The sequence below is a fragment of the Taudactylus pleione genome, unplaced genomic scaffold (genome assembly GCF_031769625.1).
Source record: "Taudactylus pleione unplaced genomic scaffold, aTauple2 ptg000747l, whole genome shotgun sequence".
Classification (NCBI taxonomy): domain Eukaryota; kingdom Metazoa; phylum Chordata; class Amphibia; order Anura; family Myobatrachidae; genus Taudactylus; species Taudactylus pleione.
The window spans coordinates 104,263-130,547 of record NW_028285149.1 but is presented as its reverse complement, the minus strand read 5'-3'; the positions used below and the strand labels follow the sequence as shown (position 1 = coordinate 130,547).

General features: G+C 42.9%; 1 protein-coding gene and 1 pseudogene across 1 annotated transcript in view; both read right to left on the bottom strand.

The window, feature by feature from the left end:
- Window positions 1-12,306: 12,306 nt before the first annotated feature.
- On the bottom strand, window positions 12,307-17,667 carry LOC148477100 (uncharacterized; annotated as a pseudogene).
- A 253-nt stretch (window positions 17,668-17,920) lies between these two features.
- The window catches only part of M1AP (meiosis 1 associated protein), a 97,925-nt gene continuing 89,560 nt past the window's right edge, over window positions 17,921-26,285 (bottom strand). Inside the window, exon 9 of the mRNA XM_088457222.1 lies at window positions 17,921-18,091. Within this exon, the coding sequence (XP_088313348.1) occupies window positions 17,954-18,091 (138 nt within the window). The 3' untranslated portion in view covers window positions 17,921-17,953. The remainder of the gene's footprint in view (window positions 18,092-26,285) is intronic.

The following is a 26,285-nucleotide window of genomic DNA, read 5'->3' as shown; positions in this document are numbered from 1 at the left end:
TATGGTATGTGAGATTGTATAGGTGTGTACACACATATCAGCACTATACGGTATGTGAGATTGTATAGGTGTGTACACACATATCAGCACTGCACGGTATGTGAGATTGTATAGGTGTGTACACACATATCAGCACTATATGGTATGTGAGATTGTATAGGTGTGTACCCACATATCAGCACTATATGGTATGTGAGATTGTAGAGGTGTGTACACACATATCAGCACTATATGGTATGTGAGATTGTATAGGTGTGTACACACATATCAGCACTATACGGTATGTGAGATTGTATAGGTGTGTACACACATATCAGCACCGCATGGAATGTGAGATTGTATAGGTGTGTACACACATATCAGCACTATACGGTATGTGAGATTATATAGGTGTGTACCCACATATTAGCACTATATGGTATGTGAGATTGTATAGGTGTGTACACACATATCAGCACTATATGGTATGTGAGATTGTATAGGTGTGTACACACATATCAGCACTATACGGTATGTGAGATTGTATAGGTGTGTACCCACATATCAGCACCGCACAGTATGTGAGATTGTATAGGTGTGTACACACATATCAGCACTGCACGGTATGTGAGATTGTATAGGTGTGTACACACATATCAGCACTATACGGTATGTGAGATTGTATAGGTGTGCACCCACATATCAGCACTATACGGTATGTGAGATTGTATAGGTGTGTACACACATATCAGCACTATACGGTATGTGAGATTGTATAGGTGTGTACCCACATATCAGCACTGCACGGTATGTGAGATTGTATAGGTGTGTACACACATATCAGCACTATACGGTATGTGAGATTGTATAGGTGTGTACCCACATATCAGCACTATACGGTATGTGAGATTGTATAGGTGAGTACACACATATCAGCACTATACGGTATGTGAGATTGTATAGGTGTGTTCCCACATATCAGCACTATACGGTATGTGAGATTGTATAGGTGTGTACCCACATATCAGCACTATATGGTATATGAGATTGTATAGGTGTGTACCCACATTTCAGTACCGCACGGTATGTGAGATTGTGTAGGTGTGCACCCACATATCAGCACTATACGGTATGTGAGATTGTATAGGTGTGCACCCACATATCAGCACTATACGGTATATGAGATTGTATAGGTGTGTACCCACATATCAGCACTATACGGTATATGAGATTGTATAGGTGTGTACCCACATATCAGCACTATACGGTATGTGAGATTGTATAGGTGTGTACCCACATATCAGCACTATACAGTATATGAGATTGAATAGGTGTGTACACACATATCAGCACTATACGGTATGTGAGATTGTATAGGTGTGTACACACATATCAGCACTATACGGTATGTGAGATTGTATAGGTGTGTACCCACATATCAGCACTGCATGGTATGTGAGATTGTATAGGTGTGTTCCCACATATCAGCACTATACGGTATGTGAGATTGTATAGGTGTGTACACACATTTCAGTACCGCACGGTATGTGAGATTGTATAGGTGTGTACACACATATCAGCACTATATGGTATATGAGATTGTATAGGTGTGTTCCCACATATCAGCACTATACGGTATGTGAGATTGTATAGGTGTGTACCCACATATCAGCACTATACGGTATGTGAGATTGTATAGGTGTGTACCCACATATCAGCACTATACGGTATGTGAGATTGTATAGGTGTGTACCCACATATCAGCACTGCATGGTATGTGAGATTGTATAGGTGTGTTCCCACATATCAGCACTATATGGTATATGAGATTGTATAGGTGTGTACCCACATTTCAGTACCGCACGGTATGTGAGATTGTATAGGTGTGTACACACATATCAGCACTATACGGTATGTGAGATTGTATAGGTGTGTACACACATATCAGCACTATACGGTATGTGAGATTGTATAGGTGTGTACCCACATATCAGCACAATACGGTATGTGAGATTGTATAGGTGTGTACTCACATATCAGCACTATACGGTATATGAGATTGTATAGGTGTGTACCCACATATCAGCACTATACGGTATGTGAGATTGTATAGGTGTGTACCCACATATCAGCACTATACAGTATATGAGATTGAATAGGTGTGTACACACATATCAGCACTATACGGTATGTGAGATTGTATAGGTGTGTACACACATATCAGCACTGCATGGTATGTGAGATTGTATAGGTGTGTACCCACATATCAGCACTATACGGTATGTGAGATTGTATAGGTGTGTACCCACATATCAGCACTATACAGTATATGAGATTGAATAGGTGTGTACACACATATCAGCACTATACGGTATGTGAGATTGTATAGGTGTGTACCCACATATCAGCACTATACGGTATGTGAGATTGTATAGGTGTGTACCCACATATCAGCACTGCATGGTATGTGAGATTGTATAGGTGTGTTCCCACATCAGCACTATACGGTACGTGAGATTATATAGGTGTGTACCCACATATCAGCACTATACGGTATGTGAGATTGTATAGGTGTGTACACACATATCAGCACTATACGGTATGTGAGATTGTATAGGTGTATACCCACATATCAGCACTATATGGTATGTGAGATTGTATAGGTGTGTACACACATATCAGCACTATATGGTATATGAGATTGTATAGGTGTGTACCCACATTTCAGTACCGCACGGTATGTGAGATTGTATAGGTGTGTACCCACATATCAGCACTATACGGTATGTGAGATTGTATAGGTGTGTACACACATATCAGCACTATACGGTATGTGAGATTGTATAGGTGTGTACACACATATCAGCACTATACGGTATGTGATATTGTATAGGTGTGTACCCACATATCAGCACTGTACGGTATGTGAGATTGTATAGGTGTGTACACACATATCAGCACTATACGGTATATGAGATTGTATAGGTGTGTACCCACATATCAGCACTATACGGTATGTGAGATTGTATAGGTGTGTACCCACATATCAGCACTATACGGTATGTGAGATTGTATAGGTGTGTACACACATATCAGCACAATACGGTATGTGAGATTGTATAGGTGTGTACCCACATATCAGCACTATATGGTATGTGAGATTGTATAGGTGTGTACCCACATATCAGCACTATACGGTATATGAGATTGTGTAGGTGTGTACACACATATCAGCACTGCACGGTATGTGAGATTGTATAGGTGTGTACCCACATATCAGCACTATGCGGTATGTGAGATTGTATAGGTGTGTACACACATATCAGCACAATACGGTATGTGAGATTGTATAGGTGTGTACACACATATCAGCACTATATGGTATGTGAGATTGTATAGGTGTGTACCCACATATCAGCACTATACGGTATGTGAGATTGTATAGGTGTGTACACACATATCAGCACTGCACCGTATGTGAGATTGTATAGGTGTGTACCCACATATCAGCACTATACGGTATGTGAGATTGTATAGGTGTGTACACACATATCAGCACTATACGGTATGTGAGATTGTATAGGTGTGTACACACGTATCAGCACTATACGGTATGTGAGATTGTATAGGTGTGTACACACATATCAGCACTATACGGTATGTGAGATTGTATAGGTGTGTACACACATATCAGCACTATACGGTATGTGATATTGTATAGGTGTGTACCCACATATCAGCACTGTACGGTATGTGAGATTGTATAGGTGTGTACACACATATCAGCACTATACGGTGTATGAGATTGTATAGGTGTGTACCCACATATCAGCACTATACGGTATGTGAGATTGTATAGGTGTGTACCCACATATCAGCACTATACGGTATGTGAGATTGTATAGGTGTGTACACACATATCAGCACTATATGGTATGTGAGATTGTATAGGTGTGTACACACATATCAGCACAATACGGTATGTGAGATTGTATAGGTGTGTACTCACATATCAGCACTATACGGTATGTGAGATTGTATAGGTGTGTACACACATATCAGCACCGCATGGAATGTGAGATTGTATAGGTGTGTACACACATATCAGCACTATATGGTATGTGAGATTGTATAGGTGTGTACACACATATCAGCACTATATGGTATGTGAGATTGTATAGGTGTGTACACACATATCAGCACTATATGGTATGTGAGATTGTATAGGTGTGTACACACATATCAGCACTATACGGTATGTGAGATTGTATAGGTGTGTACCCACATATCAGCACTATACGGTATGTGAGATTGTATAGGTGTGTACACACATATCAGCACCGCATGGAATGTGAGATTGTATAGGTGTGTACACACATATCAGCACTATACGGTATGTGAGATTATATAGGTGTGTACCCACATATCAGCACTATATGGTATGTGAGATTGTATAGGTGTGTACACACATATCAGCACTATATGGTATGTGAGATTGTATAGGTGTGTACACACATATCAGCACTATACGGTATGTGAGATTGTATAGGTGTGTACCCACATATCAGCACCGCACGGTATGTGAGATTGTATAGGTGTGTACACACATATCAGCACTGCACGGTATGTGAGATTGTATAGGTGTGTACACACATATCAGCACTATACGGTATGTGAGATTGTATAGGTGTGCACCCACATATCAGCACTATACGGTATGTGAGATTGTATAGGTGTGTACACACATATCAGCACTATACGGTATGTGAGATTGTATAGGTGTGTACCCACATATCAGCACTATACGGTATGTGAGATTGTATAGGTGTGTACCCACATATCAGCACTATACGGTATGTGAGATTGTATAGGTGTGTACACACATATCAGCACTATACGGTATGTAAGATTGTATAGGTGTGTACACACATATCAGCACTATACGGTATGTGAGATTGTATAGGTGTGTACCCACATATCAGCACTATATGGTATGTGAGATTGTATAGGTGTGTACCCACATATCGGCACTATACGGTATATGAGATTGTATAGGTGTGTACACACATATCAGCACTATACGGTATGTGAGATTATATAGGTGTGTACACACATATCAGCACTGCACGGTATGTGAGATTGTATAGGTGTGTACCCACATATCAGCACTATACGGTATGTAAGATTGTATAGGTGTGTACCCACATATCAGCACTATACGGTATGTGAGATTGTATAGGTGTGTACCCACATATCAGCACTATACGGTATGTGAGATTGTATAGGTGTGTACCCACATATCAGCACTATACGGTATGTGAGATTGTATAGGTGTGTACCCACATATCAGCACTATACGGTATGTAAGATTGTATAGGTGTGTACACACATATCAGCACTATACGGTATGTGAGATTGTATAGGTGTGTACCCACATATCAGCACTATACGGTATGTAAGATTGTATAGGTGTGTACACACATATCAGCACTATACGGTATGTGAGATTGTATAGGTGTGCACCCACATATCAGCACTATACGGTATGTGAGATTGTATAGGTGTGTACCCACATATCAGCACTATACGGTATGTAAGATTGTATAGGTGTGTACACACATATCAGCACTATACGGTATGTGAGATTGTATAGGTGTGTACCCACATATCAGCACTATACGGTATGTGAGATTGTATAGGTGTGTACCCACATATCAGCACTATACGGTATGTGAGATTGTATAGGTGTGTACCCACATATCAGCACTATACGGTATATGAGATTGTATAGGTGTGTACCCACATATCAGCACTATACGGTATGTGAGATTGTATAGGTGTGTACCCACATATCAGCACTATACAGTATATGAGATTGTATAGGTGTGTACACACATATCAGCACTATACGGTATGTGAGATTGTATAGGTGTGTACACACATATCAGCACTATATGGTATGTGAGATTGTATAGGTGTGTACCCACATATCAGCACCGCACGGTATGTGAGATTGTATAGGTGTGCACCCACATATCAGCACTATACGGTATGTGAGATTGTATAGGTGTATACCCACATATCAGCACTATATGGTATTTAAGATTGTATAGGTGTGTACCCACATTTCAGTACCGCACGGTATGTGAGATTGTATAGGTGTGTACACACATATCAGCACTATACGGTATGTGAGATTGTATAGGTGTGTACCCACATATCAGCACCGCATGGTATGTGAGATTGTGTAGGTGTGCACCCACATATCAGCACTATACGGTATGTGAGATTGTATAGGTGTGCACCCACATATCAGCACTATACGGTATGTGAGATTGTATAGGTGTGTACACACATATCAGCACTATACGGTATGTGAGATTGTATAGGTGTGTACCCACATATCAGCACTATACGGTATGTGAGATTGTATAGGTGTGTACACACTTATCAGCACTATACGGTATGTGAGATTGTATAGGAGTGTACCCACATATCAGCACTATACGGTATGTGAGATTGTATAGGTGTGTACACACATATCAGCACTATACGGTATGTGAGATTGTATAGGTGTGTATACACATATCAGCACTATACGGTATGTGAGATTGTATAGGTGTGTACCCACATATCAGCACTATACGGTATGTGAGATTGTATAGGTGTGTACACACATATCAGCACTATACGGTATGTGAGATTGTATAGGTGTGTACCCACATATCAGCACTATACGGTATGTGAGATTGTATAGGTGTGTACCCACATATCAGCACTATACGGTATGTGAGATTGTATAGGTGTGTATACACATAGATACGGTATGTGAGATTGTATAGGTGTGTATACACATATCAGCACTATACGGTATGTGAGATTGTATAGGTGTGTACACACATATCAGCACTGCACGGTATGTGAGATTGTATAGGTGTGTACCCACATATCAGCACTATACGGTATGTAAGATTGTATAGGTGTGTACACACATATCAGCACTATACGGTATGTGAGATTGTATAGGTGTGTACCCACATATCAGCACTATACGGTATGTGAGATTGTATAGGTGTGTACACACATATCAGCACTATACGGTATGTGAGATTGTATAGGTGTGTACCCACATATCAGCACTATGTGGTATGTGAGATTGTATAGGTGTGTACACACATATCAGCACTATACGGTATGTGAGATTGTATAGGTGTGTACCCACATATCAGCACTATACGGTATGTGAGATTGTATAGGTGTGTACACACATATCAGCACTATACGGTATGTGAGATTGTATAGGTGTGTACCCACATATCAGCACTATACGGTATGTGAGATTGTATAGGTGTGTACCCACATATCAGCACTATACGGAATATGAGATTGATTAGGTGTGTACCCACATATCAGCACTATACGGTATGTGAGATTGTATAGGTGTGTACCCACATATCAGCACTGCATGGTATGTGAGATTGTATAGGTGTGTACCCACATATCAGCACTATACGGTATATGAGATTGTATAGGTGTGTACACACATATCAGCACTATACGGTATGTGAGACTGTATAGGTGAGTACACACATATCAGCACTATACGGTATGTGAGATTGTATAGGTGTGTTCCCACATATCAGCACTATACGGTATGTGAGATTGTATAGGTGTGTACCCACATTTCAGTACCGCACGGTATGTGAGATTGTGTAGGTGTGCACCCACATATCAGCACTATACGGTATGTGAGATTGTATAGGTGTGCACCCACATATCAGCACTATACGGTATATGAGATTGTATAGGTGTGTACCCACATATCAGCACTATACGGTATATGAGATTGTATAGGTGTGTACCCACATATCAGCACTATACGGTATGTGAGATTGTATAGGTGTGTACCCACATTTCAGTACCGCACGGTATGTGAGATTGTGTAGGTGTGCACCCACATATCAGCACTATACGGTATGTGAGATTGTATAGGTGTGCACCCACATATCAGCACTATACGGTATATGAGATTGTATAGGTGTGTACCCACATATCAGCACTATACGGTATATGAGATTGTATAGGTGTGTACCCACATATCAGCACTATACGGTATGTGAGATTGTATAGGTGTGTACCCACATATCAGCACTATACAGTATATGAGATTGAATAGGTGTGTACACACATATCAGCACTATACGGTATGTGAGATTGTATAGGTGTGTACCCACATATCAGCACTGCATGGTATGTGAGATTGTATAGGTGTGTTCCCACATATCAGCACTATACGGTATGTGAGATTGTATAGGTGTGTACACACATATCAGCACTATACGGTATGTGAGATTGTATAGGTGTGTACCCACATATCAGCACTATACGGTATGTGAGATTGTATAAGTGTGTACCCACATATCAGCACTGCATGGTATGTGAGATTGTATAGGTGTGTTCCCACATATCAGCACTATACGGTATGTGAGATTGTATAGGTGTGTACACACATTTCAGTACCGCACGGTATGTGAGATTGTATAGGTGTGTACACACATATCAGCACTATATGGTATATGAGATTGTATAGGTGTGTTCCCACATATCAGCACTATACGGTATGTGAGATTGTATAGGTGTGTACCCACATATCAGCACTATACGGTATGTGAGATTGTATAGGTGTGTACCCACATATCAGCACTATACGGTATGTGAGATTGTATAGGTGTGTACCCACATATCAGCACTGCATGGTATGTGAGATTGTATAGGTGTGTTCCCACATATCAGCACTATACGGTATGTGAGATTGTATAGGTGTGTACACACATATCAGCACTATACGGTATGTGAGATTGTATAGGTGTGTACCCACATATCAGCACTATACGGTATGTGAGATTGTATAGGTGTGTACCCACATATCAGCACTGCATGGTATGTGAGATTGTATAGGTGTGTTCCCACATATCAGCACTATACGGTATGTGAGATTGTATAGGTGTGTACACACATATCAGCACTATACGGTATGTGAGATTGTATAGGTGTGTACCCACATATCAGCACTATATGGTATGTGAGATTGTGTAGGTGTGTACACACATATCAGCACTATACGGTATGTGAGATTGTATAGGTGTGTACCCACATATCAGCACTATACGGTATGTGAGATTGTATAGGTGTGTATACACATATCAGCACTATACGGTATGTGAGATTGTATAGGTGTGTACCCACATATCAGCACTATACGGTATGTGAGATTGTATAGGTGTGTACACACATATCTGCACTATATGGTATGTGAGATTGTGTAGGTGTGTACCCACATATCAGCACTATACGGTATGTGAGATTGTATAGGTGTGTACTCACAAATTAGCACTATACGGTATATGAGATTGAATAGGTGTGTACACACATATCAGCACTATACGGTATGTGAGATTGTATAGGTGAGTACACACATATCAGCACTATACGGTATGTGAGATTGTATAGGTGTGTTCCCACATATCAGCACTATACGGTATGTGAGATTGTATAGGTGTGTACCCACATATCAGCACTATATGGTATATGAGATTGTATAGGTGTGTACCCACATTTCAGTACCGCACGGTATGTGAGATTGTGTAGGTGTGCACCCACATATCAGCACTATACGGTATGTGAGATTGTATAGGTGTGCACCTACATATCAGCACTATACGGTATATGAGATTGTATAGGTGTGCACCTACATATCAGCACTATACGGTATATGAGATTGTATAGGTGTGTACCCACATATCAGCACTATACGGTATGTGAGATTGTATAGGTGTGTACCCACATATCAGCACTATACAGTATATGAGATTGAATAGGTGTGTACACACATATCAGCACTATACGGTATGTGAGATTGTATAGGTGTGTACCCACATATCAGCACTGCATGGTATGTGAGATTGTATAGGTGTGTTCCCATATATCAGCACTATACGGTATGTGAGATTGTATAGGTGTGTACCCACATATCAGCACTATACGGTATGTGAGATTGTATAGGTGTGTACACACATATCAGCACTATACGGTATGTGAGATTGTATAGGTGTGTACCCACATATCAGCACCGCATGGTATGTGAGATTGTATAGGTGTGTACCCACATATCAGCACTATACGGTATGTGAGATTGTATAGGTGTGTACCCACATATCAGCACTATACGGTATGTGAGATTGTATAGGTGTGCACCCACATATCAGCACTATACGGTATGTGAGATTGTATAGGTGTGCACCCACATATCAGCACTATACGGTATGTGAGATTGTATAGGTGTGTACACACATATCAGCAGTATACGGTATGTGAGATTGTATAGGTGTGTACACACATATCAGCACTATACGGTATGTGAGATTGTATAGGTGTGTACACACATATCAGCACTATACGGTATATGAGATTGTATAGGTGTGTACCCACATATCAGCACTATACGGTATGTGAGATTGTATAGGTGTGTACCCACATATCAGCACTATACGGTATGTGAGATTGTATAGGTGTGTACCCACATATCAGCACTGCATGGTATGTGAGATTGTATAGGTGTGTTCCCATATATCAGCACTATACGGTATGTGAGATTGTATAGGTGTGTACCCACATATCAGCACTGCATGGTATGTGAGATTGTATAGGTGTGTACACACATATCAGCACTATACGGTATGTGAGATTGTATAGGTGTATACCCACATATCAGCACTATACGGTATGTGAGATTGTATAGGTGTGTATACACATATCAGCACTATACGGTATGTGAGATTGTATAGGTGTGTACCCACATATCAGCACTATACGGTATATGAGATTGTATAGGTGTGTACTCACATATCAGCACTGCACGGTATGTGAGATTGTATAGGTGTGTACCCACATATCAGCACTATACGGTATGTGAGATTGTATAGGTGTGTACCCACATATCAGCACTATACGGTATATGAGATTGTATAGGTGTGTACCCACATATCAGCACTATATGGTATGAGATTGTATAGGTGTGTACCCACATATCAGCACTATACGGTATGTGAGATTGTATAGGTGTGTACCCACATATCAGCACTATACGGTATGTGAGATTGTATAGGTGTGTACCCACATATCAGCACTATACGGTATGTGAGATTGTATAGGTGTGTACACACATATCAGCACTATACGGTATGTGAGATTGTATAGGTGTGTACCCACATATCAGCACTATACGGTATGTGAGATTGTATAGGTGTGTACCCACATATCAGCACTATACGGTATGTGAGATTGTATAGGTGTGTACCCACATATCAGCACTATACGGTATGTGAGATTGTATAGGTGTGTACCCACATATCAGCACTATACGGTATGTGAGATTGTATAGGTGTGTACACACATATCAGCACTATACGGTATGTGAGATTGTATAGGTGTGTACCCACATATCAGCACTATACGGTATGTGAGATTGTATAGGTGTGTACACACATATCAGCACTATACGGTATGTGAGATTGTATAGGTGTGTACCCACATATCAGCACTATACGGTATGTGAGATTGTATAGGTGTGTACACACATATCAGCACTATACGGTATATGAGATTGTATAGGTGTGTACACACATATCAGCACTATACGGTATGTGAGATTGTATAGGTGTGTACACACATATCAGCACTATACGGTATGTGAGATTGTATAGGTGTGTACACACATATCAGCACTATACGGTATGTGAGATTGTATAGGTGTGTACACACATATCAGCACTATACGGTATGTGAGATTGTATAGGTGTGTACACACATATCAGCACTATACGGTATGTGAGATTGTATAGGTGTGTACACACATATCAGCACTATACGGTATGTGAGATTGTATAGGTGTGTATACACATATCAGCACTATACGGTATGTGAGATTGTATAGGTGTGTACACACATATCAGCACTATACGGTATGTGAGATTGTATAGGTGTGTACCCACATATCAGCACAGCACGGTATGTGAGATTGTATAGGTGTGTGCCCAGGTTACCACTGGTGGCCTCTTCCTGTGATAAAGAATTGGCATGACACAAATAAGGAAACTTTGATTTTTAATGGAATAGTAGATTATACAATTACCTATATAATATTACAGTAACAGAATTGCTGTAAGTCTATAATAACAGAACAGGAACAAAGAAATAAGCGATCAGCGCCGAAATAATACTGGAAGTAATACGGTGAGAGGACAGCGCCATTACTGTGACAATGCTGGGTCAGTACTGCGACCATCTTCTAGGAACATTCAATGCACAATGTGTCTCTGGCACAGTATAAGATGGCACTGTATGTCCCTGGCACAGTGTGAGATGGCACAGTACAAGATGGCACTATAGGTCTCTGGCACAGTGTGAGATGGCACTGTAGGTCTCTGTCACAGTGTGAGATGGCACTGTAGGTCTCTGTCACAGTGTGAGATGGCACTGTATGTCTCTGGCACAGTATAAGATGGCACTGTATGTCTCTGGCAAGGTATAAGATGGCACTGTAGGTCTCTGGCAAGGTATAAGATGGCACTGTAGGTCTCTGGCACAGTATAAGATGGAACTGTAGGTCTCTGGCACAGTATGAGATGGCACTGTATATCTCTGGCACAGTATGAGATGGCACTGAAGGTCTCTGGCACAGTATAAGATGGCACTGTATTTTTCTGGCACAGTATAAGATGGCACTGTAGGTCTCTGGCACAGTATAAGATGGCAATGTATGTCTCTGGCACAGTATAAGAAGGCACTATAGGTATCTGGCACTGTATGAGATGGCACAGTATAAGATGGCACTGTAGGTCTCAGGCACAGTATAAGATGGCACTATAGGTCTCTGGCACAGTATAAGATGGCACTGTATGAGATGGCACAGCTTAAGATGGTACTGTATGAGATGGCACAGTATAAGATGGCACTGTAGGTCTCTGGCACAGTATGAGATGGCACTGAAGGTCTCTGGCACAGTATAAGATGGCACTGTATGTCTCTGGCAAGGTATAAGATGGCACTGTAGGTCTCTGGCACAGTATAAGATGGCACTGTAGGTCTCTGGCACAGTATGAGATGGCACTGTAGGTCTCTGGCACAGTATAAGATGGAACTGTAGGTCTCTGGCACAGTATAAGATGGCACTGTATGTCCCTGGCACAGTATAAGATGGCACTGTAGGTCTCTGGCACAGTATGAGATGGCACTGTATATCTCTGGCACAGTATAAGAAGGCACTATAGGTATCTGGCACAGTATAAGATGGCACTGTAGGTCTCTGGCACAGTATGAGATGGCACTGTATGAGATGGCACAGCTTAAGATGGTACTGTATGAGATGGCACAGTATAAGATGGCACTGTATGTCTCTGGCACTATATCTCGGGCACAGTGTGAGATGGCACTGTAGGTCTCTGGCACAGTGTGAGATGGCACTGTAGGTCTCTGACACAGTATAAGATGGCACTGTAGGTCTCTGGCACAGTATAAGATGGCACTGTATGTCTCTGGCACAGTATGAGATGGCACTGTATGAGATGGCACAGCTTAAGATGGTACTGTATGAGATGGCACTGTATGTCTCTGGCACTATATCTCGGGCACAGTGTGAGATGGCACTGTAGGTCTCTGGCACAGTATAAGATGGCACAGTATAAGATGGCACTGTATGTCTCTGGCACAGTATAAGATGGCACTGTATGTCTCTGGCAGAGTATGAGATGGCACTGTATGTCTCTGGCACAGTATAAGATGGCACAGTGTGAGATGGAACAGTATAAGATGGAACTGTATGTCGATGGCACAGTATAAGATGGCACTGTATGAGATGGCACAGCATAAGATGGTACTGTATGATGGCACAGTATAAGATGGCACTGTATGTCTCTGGCACAGTATAAGATGGCACTGTAGGTCTCTCGCACAGTATGAGATGGCACTGTATATCTATGGCACAGTATGAGATGGCACTGAAGGTCTCTGGCACAGTATAAGATGGCACTGTATGTCTCTGGCACAGTATAAGATGGCACTGTAGGTCTCTGGCACAGTATAAGATGGCACTGTAGGTCTCTGGCACAGTATAAGATGGCACTATATCTCGGGCACAGTGTGAGATGGCACTGTATGTCTCTGGCACAGTGTGAGATGGCACTGTAGGTCTCTGGCACAGTATAAGATGGCACAGTATGAGATGGCACGGTAGGTCTCTGGCATAGTATAAGATGGCACTGTAGGTCTCTGGCACAGTATAAGATGGCACTGTATGTCCCTGGCACAGTGTGAGATGGCACAGTAGGTCTCTGGCACAGTATAAGATGGCACTGTAGGTCTCTGGCACAGTATAAGATGGCACTGTAGGTCTCTGACACAGTATAAGATGGCACTGTATGTCTCTGGCACAGTATGAGATGGCACTGTATATCTCTGGCACTGTATATCTCTGGCACGGTATAAGATGGCACTGTATATCTCTGGCACAGTATAAGAAGGCACTATAGGTATCTGGCACTGTATGAGATGGCACAGTATAAGATGGCACTGTAGGTCTCAGGCACAGTATAAGATGGCACTATAGGTCTCTGGCACAGTATAAGATGGCACTGTATGAGATGGCACAGCTTAAGATGGTACTGTATGAGATGGCACAGTATAAGATGGCACTGTAGGTCTCTGGCACAGTATGAGATGGCACTGAAGGTCTCTGGCAAGGTATAAGATGGCACTGTATGTCTCTGGCAAGGTATAAGATGGCACTGTAGGTCTCTGGCACAGTATAAGATGGAACTGTAGGTCTCTGGCACAGTATGAGATGGCACTGTATATCTCTGGCACAGTATGAGATGGCACTGAAGGTCTCTGGCACAGTATAAGATGGCACTGTATGTCTCTGGCACAGTATAAGATGGCACTGTAGGTCTCTGGCACAGTATAAGATGGCACTGTATGTCTCTGGCACTGTATGTCTCTGGCACAGTATAAGAAGGCACTATAGGTATCTGGCACTGTATGAGATGGCACAGTATAAGATGGCACTGTAGGTCTCAGGCACAGTATAAGATGGCACTATAGGTCTCTGGCACAGTATAAGATGGCACTGTATGAGATGGCACAGCTTAAGATGGTACTGTATGAGATGGCACAGTATAAGATGGCACTGTAGGTCTCTGGCACAGTATGAGATGGCACTGAAGGTCTCTGGCACACTATAAGATGGCACTGTATGTCTCTGGCAAGGTATAAGATGGCACTGTAGGTCTCTGGCACAGTATAAGATGGCACTGTAGGTCTCTGGCACAGTAGGAGATGGCACTGTAGGTCTCTGGCACAGTATGAGATGGCACTGTAGGTCTCTGGCACAGTATAAGATGGAACTGTAGGTCTCTGGCACAGTATAAGATGGCACTGTATGTCCCTGGCACAGTATAAGATGGCACTGTAGGTCTCTGGCACAGTATGAAATGGCACTGTATATCTCTGGCACAGTATAAGAAGGCACTATAGGTATCTGGCACAGTATAAGATGGCACTGTAGGTCTCTGGCACAGTATGAGATGGCACTGTATGAGATGGCACAGCTTAAGATGGTACTGTATGAGATGGCACAGTATAAGATGGCACTGTATGTCTCTGGCACTATATCTCGGGCACAGTGTGAGATGGCACTGTAGGTCTCTGGCACAGTGTGAGATGGCACTGTAGGTCTCTGACACAGTATAAGATGGCACTGTAGGTCTCTGGCACAGTATAAGATGGCACTGTATGTCTCTGGCACAGTATGAGATGGCACTGTATATCTCTGGCACAGTATAAGATGGCACTGTATATCTCTGGCACAGTATAAGAAGGCACTATAGGTATCTGGCACAGTATAAGATGGCACTGTATGAGATGGCACAGTATAAGATGGCACTGTAGGTCTCTGGCACAGTATAAGATGGCACTGTATGAGATGGCACAGCTTAAGATGGTACTGTATGAGATGGCACAGTATAAGATGGCACTGTAGGTCTCTGGCACAGTATGAGATGGCACTGAAGGTCTCTGGCACAGTATGAGATGGCACTGTAGGTCTCTGGCACAGTATAAGCTGGCACTGTATGTCTCTGGCACAGTATGAGATGGCACTGTATATCTCTGGCACAGTATAAGATGGCACAGTATAAGAAGGCACTATAGGTATCTGGCACAGTATAAGATGGCACTGTATGAGATGGCACAGTATAAGATGGCACTGTAGGTCTCTGGCACAGTATAAGATGGCACTGTATGAGATGGCACAGCTTAAGATGGTACTGTATGAGATGGCACAGTATAAGATGGCACTGTAGGTCTCTGGCACAGTATGAGATGGCACTGAAGGTCTCTGGCACAGTATGAGATGGCACTGTATGTCTCTGGCACAGTATAAGATGGCACTGTAGGTCTCTGGCAAGGTATAAGATGGCACTGTAGGTCTCTGGCACAGTATAAGATGGAACTGTATATCTCTGGCACAGTATGAGATGGCACTGTATATCTCTGGCACAGTATGAGATGGCACTGAAGGTCTCTGGCACAGTATAAGATGGCACTGTATGTCTCTGGCACAGTATAAGATGGCACTGTATGTCCCTGGCACAGTATAAGATGGCACTGTATATCTCTGGCACAGTATAAGATGGCACTGTATGTCTCTGGCACAGTATAAGAAGGCACTATAGGTATCTGGCACAGTATAAGATGGCACTGTAGGTCTCTGGCACAGTATGAGATGGCACTGTATATATCTGGCACAGTATAAGATGGCACTGTATGTCTCTGGCACAGTATGAGATGGCACTGTATATCTCTTGCACAGTATAAGATGGCACTGTATGTCTCTGGCAAGGTATGAGATGGCACTGTATATCTCTGGCACGGTATAAGATGGCACTGTATATCTCTGGCACAGTATAAGATGGCACTGTATATCTCTGGCACAGTATAAGAAGGCACTATAGGTATCTGGCACAGTATAAGATGGCACTGTATGAGATGGCACAGTATAAGATGGCACTGTAGGTCTCTGGCACAGTATAAGATGGCACTGTATGTCTCTGGCACAGTATAAGATGGCACTGTATATCTCTGGCACAGTATAAGATGGCACTGTAGGTCTCTGGCACAGTAGGAGATGGCACTGTAGGTCTCTGGCACAGTATGAGATGGCACAGTATAAGATGGCACTGTATAAGATGGCACTTTAGGTCTCTGGCACAGTATAAGATGGCACTGTAGGTCTCTGGCACAGTATGAGATGGCACTATGTCTCTGGCACAGTATAAGATGGCACTGTAGGTCTCTGGCACAGTATAAGATGGCACTGTATGTCTCTGGCACAGTGAGATGGCACTGTAGGTCTCTGGCACAGTGTGAGATGGCATTGTATGTCTCTGGCACAGTATAAGATGGCACTGTAGGTCTCTGGCACAGTATAAGATGGCACTGTATGTCTCTGGCACAGTGAGATGGCACTGTAGGTCTCTGGCACAGTGTGAGATGGCACTGTATGTCTCTGGCACAGTATAAGTTGGCACTGTAGGTCTCTGGCACTGTATGAGATGGCACAGTATGAGATGGCACAGTATAAGATGGCACTGTAGGTCTCTGGCACAGTGTGAGATGGCACAGTATAAGATGGCACAGTATAAGTTGGCACTGTAGGTCTCTGGCACAGTATGAGATGGCACAGTATGAGATGGCACAGTATGAGATGGCACAGTATAAGATGGCACTGTAGGTCTCTGGCACAGTATAAGATGGCACTGTACTGTAGGTCTCTCTGTATGAACTAGAACTTTATTAAAAGATGGATTTTGAAATAAATAAACTTGGAAACTGTATAATCTGGAGAATGAATAAATCTGGGTTATTCTTCATCATCCTGCAGAAATCTCAGCTTGTTTGTTCCACTATAAGCTGTACTAGGGCCCCGCTTGCGAAGAATTGGCGTTACCAGCGGTAAGGGCGCGATAGTAGCCCTAGCTTTCCCACTGCCGGAGGTAACCTGAAAGTGGCAGAATTATGTAGTTATATATAGATTTTATATTTTGTCACAACAATAATCTACATCAGTCATTACATGATCTTCAAGGAATCAAACTGTCCTGGAATAATGTCACCGTAATAATAAGTATGTACAGTATGTTATGGGGGAGTTATTGCTCCAGGCAGACGGCTCGGGAGAAGCAATTTCTCATTCCAAAGCTGAACGAGGACTTTTCATTCCAGAAAACAAAGTAATCGCCAGGTCTAAGGGGAAGCGGCAGCATAACTCCTATGTACAAAAGCTGTATCCCTGCCTGCCCACTAGGGGGGTGTCACAGATCTCTCCCAAGTATGGTCAGCACCCAACAATGCGGCTGACGTGTGTGGTCCTGGAACAGATGGGGAAATTTACTACAGACCTTCAGGTTATTGATCTCACTGCACCTCCAAGGCTCCCCCATCATTATCTACGACAAGATGGCTCAGTCACTAACACTCACTCTGGCTCCCCCATCATTATCTACGACAAGATGGCTCAGTCACTAACACTCACTCTGGCTCCCCCATCATTATCTACGACAAGATGGCTCAGTCACTAACACTCATTATGGCTCCCCCATCATTATCCACGACAAGATGGCTCAGTCACTAACACTCACTCTGGCTCCCCCATCATTATCCACGACAAGATGGCTCAGTCACTAACACTCATTATGGCTCCCCCATCATTATCCACGACAAGATGGCTCAGTCACTAACACTCACTATGGCTCCCACATCATTATCCACGACAAGATGGCTCAGTCACTAACACTAGAGCTAAGAGGAGGATTTCACCTCCACTATTCTGTCATTCAGAAATATAATGCCTTTTTTTCTTTTGTGGGCGTGTGCTGTGTGGAGGGGTCCCAGGGGTGAGGAGAGCTGGAGGGAGGGGTTTCGGGGGTAGTAGAGCTGGGGGGAGGGGTCCCAGGGGGAAAAGAGCTGGGGTGAGGAGAGCTGGGGGGAGGGAAAGCATATTGTTGCACCTGAACCCAACACTCTATACTTCCGCCACTGGTACACAATATGTACAGTGAGTGTCTTTGGGGTAACGCTCATATTTTTCTTCTCCCCACACCTATGCCTACATGGAACAATGAGGAGCCCATCCAAGGATTTGGGTAGTATGAAATTATTATTATTTAGCTTCTTTTTAAATAAAATATTTGAACATTCGGGTGTGAGTAGTGTGTTTATTTTAATATTGTCTTTACAGCCGGACTACAGGTGCCAATGGGCCCTTAATGTCTGGGCATGGTAGTTCTTTAACAGGGAGGCCCCCATATTATTTTTGGGGTCCCAACTTTTTGAAGAATTCCAACCCTGGGCTGACCAGTTTGGGGCTGGTGAATCTTATGGCAGGGGGACCCCACAATTTGTGTGTCCCTGCTATGACATTATCCCCCTGACTGGTTCAGCCCAGTGCTGGTAGTTGGAAAATAGGCGGAACCCTATGCCATTTTTTCCTCATTTTCCAGTACCAGCCCGGGTTGAGATGTCTGGGGCTGGTTACTGATTTTGGGGGGTATCCCCCACATATTTTTTTTTTACATCTTAACACTTTGTTAGGTTAAAAAGTTAAGAAAGTCTGCACAGATGATAATGATCTGATCAATTGTTTTGGGCGGTTTATTGTTATTTTGTGGTTGGTTTGGGGGTTGGTAGTAGTACCGACCATTAGTAAATCTGCGGATCGTATTCTTCTCTATGTGGAAAAAAATATTGTTGGTCCAATGTCTGGTTTTTGGTTGTTTTGACTTTTGTAATTGGTTGTTTTACAATCACTACCAAAAACCCAAAACCGACCATTAGTAAATATAGCTCCAGGTGTGGATAGTCTGCAGGCGTCACTTCATACCCTGAATGGGAATATAACAGTAGACGAGGTCAGAATAGCCATAGACTATTTGTCTATGAAGAAGACCCCAGGTCCAGATAGATTAACGTCTGAATTCTGTAAGACCTTTATTAATGTTCTGGCCCCCGCCTTATGGAAGTGTTTATTAACTGCCTGGGCAAGAGGTTACTCATTCCTTCCAGGAGGATTGCCCGGTCTTATATTCTTGTCCAAGGGAAAAGACTGATGCCCCATTGCCCGTCTCAATGTGGATTGTAGGATTTTGGCAAAAGTGATTTAGCAGGTTAGAGGCAGAATCTCCTTTATTGCTGTCCTTGGAGTTCGGGAGGCTGTGGAACGTCCTTGGGGTGCGGGAGCTGTGGAACGTCCTTGGGGTGCGGGAGGCTGTGGAACGTCCTTGGGGTGCGGGAGGCTGTGGAACGGTGTCATGCTGAGGAATGAGGAACATATCTACTGGCGCTGGATCAGTCGGAATCACACGTACCTGGGCTCCGGTCACGCCACATGCCACTTATGGGGGCATATTCAATTGGGCGTGAGGTAAAAAACCTTGCGCCCAATTTTGGATTACGCGGGTATGCGCGCTCCCGACACCCGGGGTGCCAGAGCCAGTCCCAATGATTTTTCCTAAAATTAACGATTTTAGAAAAAAAAAAAATCACACTTGCTCTGGAGGTGCGTGAAATAAAATCTCCCGGCGCATAAAAAAAGAAAATATCTGCGTCTATTTGAATAGTAAAAAAACGGCACCTGCAGGAGAAACCTCGCAGGTGCAGGTTTTTCGCTATTCTCGCACCCAATTGAATTTGCCCATGGTTTTTTTTTTTGCATTCAATGTTTTTATTTAAATCAACAAAAAAGAAGAAACACATCCACAGTATTCCACAAAAACACAAAATTAAATTATTATATAACATAAAATAAATCACAAATAATATAAGACAAGTGAAAAATATACAACAAAGCCTAGAACAGAACATAGGGAAAAGGGGTAGGGGGGGGATTTGAGAAGGGAACCACCCGAGATAATATCCTAAAAATTTTAGGGGGGGGGGGTGGAGTGAAAGGTTAATTGCTATAGATTTAGAGTAGTTTATTTTGAAATTAGAGAGAGCACCAAAGTCTCGGAACTCAGAAACTAAGTTAGGTACAGAAATAGAGGGGTTGGTAAGGATGGCCAGAAGGTCGTCGGCAAACAAGGCCAGCTTATATTCAAGCCCATCTACAAATAACCCAGATATGTCCGGGTTTAATCTGATAGCCCTAGCCAACGCCTCCATACACAAAACAAAAATAATGGGGGATAGAGGGCATCCCTGTCTAGTGCCATTAAAAATCCGCACTGGGTCGGAAAGGGCACCATTTATCTTAATACGTGCCATAGGTGTGGAATATAAAGCCAGGATGCTATGCAAGGAGGCAGGACCCAACCCCATGTGTGCCAATAAACCCCTCATAAAATTCCAGTTTATTCTGTCGAAGGCCTTCTCTGCATCAGTGGATAACAGAAGAGCTGGGGACTTTTCCGTTACAGCAAGATGCATCAGGTCAATTACCTTGGTAGTGTTGTCGCGTGCCTCCCGGCCCGGGACAAAGCCAACCTGGTCTGAATGAACTAATGCAGGAAGAAGAATCTTCAATCCGTTCGCAAAGAGTTTGGCAAATAGTTTAATATCTGTATTCAGTAGGGAGATAGGCCTATAGCTGGAGCACAGGGCCGGGTCCTCACCGTCCTTATGGATAACCGCAACATGGGCTTCAAGGGACTGGGATGAAAAATCTTATCAGATACTGAGTTAAAAGCCAACAACATCTTGGGTAAATGAGTGGTCTTAAACATTTTATAATACGAAACTGTATAGCCATCGGGGCCAGGGCTTTTACCAGTAGGGGTGTTTTTTAGAGCTTCTTCCAATTTCTCCAATGCGAATGGGCTGTCTAACAGTCTCTATCCTTGTCAGAGATAGAGGGGAAACTAACCTTCCGGAGATATTTAGATACAGTCTCTTGAAAAGCAGCAACCTCTGTGGGAGAGCCCAAGGACGAAAGGCTATACAGCTTCAAATAGTAAGACTGAAATGCTGATGCAATATCGGTGGTCAATCTACAATCTCTACCAGTCCCATCCTTGACCACCTCTATAAAAGATACCGCTCTCTGAGCCCGCAAGGCCGGTGCCAATAATTTACCTGGTTTATTACCCCATTGAAAATAACGATTTTTACATAAACGAAAATCTCTTTTCACCCCTTCATTCAATAGTTTATTGAGTTCAGATCGGGCCAAGGATAAAGCTTTCTGATCTGCAACTGACAAAGACGCTTTGTGTTTTAATTCAAACAATCTAATTTGCTGGAGCAAGTGCAGCTTACGACCCTCTCCTTGTTTTTTTAATATAAGAATCCAGTTGGATCAGTTTCCCCCTCAAAACAAATTTGTGAGCCTCCCAAACAGTAAGGCTGGAAACCTCAGGAGTGTCATTTAGTTCAAAATAGTCCGTGAGGGTCTGGTCCAACTGAAGTTAACAATAAGCATCCGAAAGAAGTGCAAGGTTTAGGAGGAAGAAGACTGGTAGAGAGTGTAAGAGTGATCGAGGCATGGTCAGACCAAGTCATTGGTTCAATAGAAGTATGTTGTAAGAGATGTAAGAACCTATGGGGCAAAAAAAAAAAGTCCAATCTAGAATAAGAGTTGTGGGGAGAAGAGTATATTATAGTCTCGGTCAGTAGGGTATAGTAAGCGGCACGCATCGATCAGCTGGTGCTCGTGTAGTGTGTGTCTAACACTTCGGTATGGTTTAGTGAGGCGACTACGTGAGGAAATGGAAGTAACAAAAATAAATAAAAATAAGTTACACACTCTTCTTAAAATTATGAGACGTGTACTTAGACAGCGGTGAGGCGACTGCTGGTCACATTCTCCAGTGAAAAGTGGCCTAGGCTGCCATGTACCCGGCCAGTGTTAGAGCATAAGAGCTAGTCGCATCTTGGGGTGAGTCGGAGGAGCTTGAGTGCTCTTGTACCTATAATAGAAGTATGCTCTGAGGCTTTAAATATGTCCTGCAATTACAGCAAAAATCCACAAGAGGGATAAAAATAAGGACTGTTAGAACTCTGTCTGAAGTGCAGTGAATAAATAAAAGATGGCCACGCCCACTGCCTCCGGAGATTGGCTCCTCTAGACCCAGTACATAGGATCCAAAGCAGGAATAGTGCCAGCAGCTGCAAGGTAAGTGCAGGGTCTTCACTTCTGAGTGATTCCAGGCAGCTGGGGAGCCAGGGATCACAGCAAAGGATGCCTGGGTCTCTGCAAAAATCCAGTTCCCGGCTCCAATGAGAACAGTAGGCCTCAAGGCAGGAAGCGTCCCCAAGCTCTGTAATCACTACTGCCTGCTATGTGCCTGATGAGAAACTCAGGTAGGGCACTGGCAAGATCTCAGGGGCCAGGCAAGGGAGGAATATAGAGGATATAATTCAGAAGGGCCAGGAGCCCTGAAACCACACGTCTTCCTTGAATGGCTGCCAGGCCACGCCCCCTGCCCATGGTTTTTAATATATTTAACATTAGGGACCACTTAATTCTATGCTTCACCGATGTTCCACAATAGCATTACAGAGTCCCCAGCCCATAAGAATTACCAAAACATCCCAGGAAATCTACACCCTGGGCACAACATCACAGTACATTGGCGCTCCTATATGTGGATGTAAGCTCTGTTGTGGTTATTTAATCACCGAGGACCAATATTCATGTGGGATAACTCCTCATTGTCCAGTCACAGCATTAAGCCTGACAATTATCCCGCCGGTTCTCTGGACTAGAAATACTTTTGGAATTTATTAGTTAGTTTGAGACTTTGAGAGCATGGCGATAATGACTGATTATTACATGGCGATAATGACTGATTATTACATGGCGATAATGACTGATTATTACATGGCGATAATGACGGATTATTACATGGCGATAATGACGGATTATTACATGGCGATAATGACGGATTATTACATGGCGATAATGACGGATTATTACATGGCGATAATGACGGATTATTACATGGCGATAATGACGGATTATTACATGGCGATAATGACGGATTATTACATGGCGATAATGACGGATTATTACATGGCGATAATGACTGATTATTACATGGCGATAATGACTGATTATTACATGGCGATAATGACGGATTATTACATGGCGATAATGACGGATTATTACATGGCGATAATGACTGATTATTACATGGCGATAATGACTGATTATTACATGGCGATAATGACGGATTATTACATGGCGATAATGACGGATTATTACATGGCGATAATGACGGATTATTACATGGCGATAATGACGGATTATTACATGGCGATAATGACGGATTATTACATGGCGATAATGACGGATTATTACATGGCGATAATGACGGATTATTACATGGCGATAATGACGGATTATTACATGGCGATAATGACAGATTATTACATGGCGATAATGACGGATTATTACAGCCATGCGCAGTCTTTTTTGTCTAAACACTTTGCTGCTTAATTTCTCAAGTATGCCGAGAATTCTTTTACTTTTATATGTGGTTTTATTTGGTCTTAGTATTGATATTATGATATATGGTACATCATTTATATAGAATATTTTATTAGTGATTTTCATAGTGTAAATCTGTTGATTATCTGACTCCTATTTGTATTTGATAGATTATCCCAGTTTATTGGAAGATTTGTGCTGTATATTATATGTTGTTACAGTCAGAACACTGCAGCTACTGAAATACAAGATCTCGTGCCTAGAACCCAAACTCACCCCCTTATATCATATCCATACCCAACACCATATACCCCAAACTTGCCGAATTTTCTGCCCCCTCCTCCGGGAGAGGGCAGCCAGGTCGGCCTAGAGGGGACGTGGCAGCCGCATAGGTGGGCTTTGCGATCACGTCATCATGTCTACACACTGGCTATACAGTGCAGAGATCACAGGCATTGTATAGTTTGGAGCTACGAGGATGCAATGCAGCGCGAATCACGCCATCGCCCCTCCCCTGTGCTCTGTAAGTAGGCGGCTGTGGGGTTTGTGAGCAGCTGGTGGGGGTTGCGGGTAGCTAAAGAGGGTGGAGGAGGCTTGCCCGCTTTTCTGGGTGGCTAGGAGCACCACCAGATTTTTGGAAGCCTCCAGCCTATTCTGGGAGAGTATGCCTATAGCTAGATCCCCACTATGCGTTATCCCTAATAAACCTGGACAGAAAATGAAGAACAGATGACCATGGACCCAAACACCAAATCCCCGGCACCAGAAATCCCCAGTTTCTGCAGTGGACACAATATTCTGGAAAAACAATTTTACTCAATGTAAATAGAAAGGGGTGGCTATAAAGCAGGGGGATCGCCATATTATATAGCTCCACAGGAAGAGAAAGATTATAGGACCGCACCTCAGCAATAAAGTATGTAAAGAACACATCACAGCAATGTGAATATTAAGAGTATTGATATAACTTACCCTTGTTAACTCTATTTCTTCGAAGTCCATAGGGTCCACAGGGATCACCATGGGGTATAGTTGGTTGGAGTGATCTGGGCACCAAACAGTTAAAGCTTTAGCTCCCAGGATGCATCGGCCCTCCTCCATATATACCCCACTCCCAGCCACAGGCAGCCAGTTTTGTAGGCAATCCCAAGGCAGGAGTAGGAAAGAAGAGAAGTAAGATCAATCCACTCTAGAAACACTCACAGAGGATGAGGGAATCAGTGACAGAGAGAAAAAATACCCAATGAAGCCAGGTGCATCAGTGTGGGTGCCCTGTGGACTTCAAAGAAATAGAGTTAACAAGGGTAAATTTTACCATAACTCTTAATTTCTTCTTCAGGGTCCATAGGGGGACCACAGGGATCACCATGGGGACATCCTAAAGCAGTTTCCCCTAAGGGTGGGTACGCTCCTGAGCAGAATGGAGAATCCTGCGCCCAAAGGAAGCATCCTGAGAGACAAAAAGAATCAAAGGCAAAAACAAACCAAAGGAAGGTGAGGATGGAAGCCCACTTGGCCACCCTGCACAACTGTCTAGCAGAAGCACCACGGCAAACCGTACATGAAGGTCCGACAAACCGGAACCACACACTCTTCATTCAAATGAAAAACCTGGGATACCACTTTTGGTAGGTAACCATCCAGGTACTGAGTACAACTCCTGTACTAGATAAAAAATAAAAATAAAAAACAAGCACCCAGAAACCCTAAAACTATAGGGGTCATAACATCTGGGTGAGAACCCTTAAAAATAAGAGTGCTAAGCCCA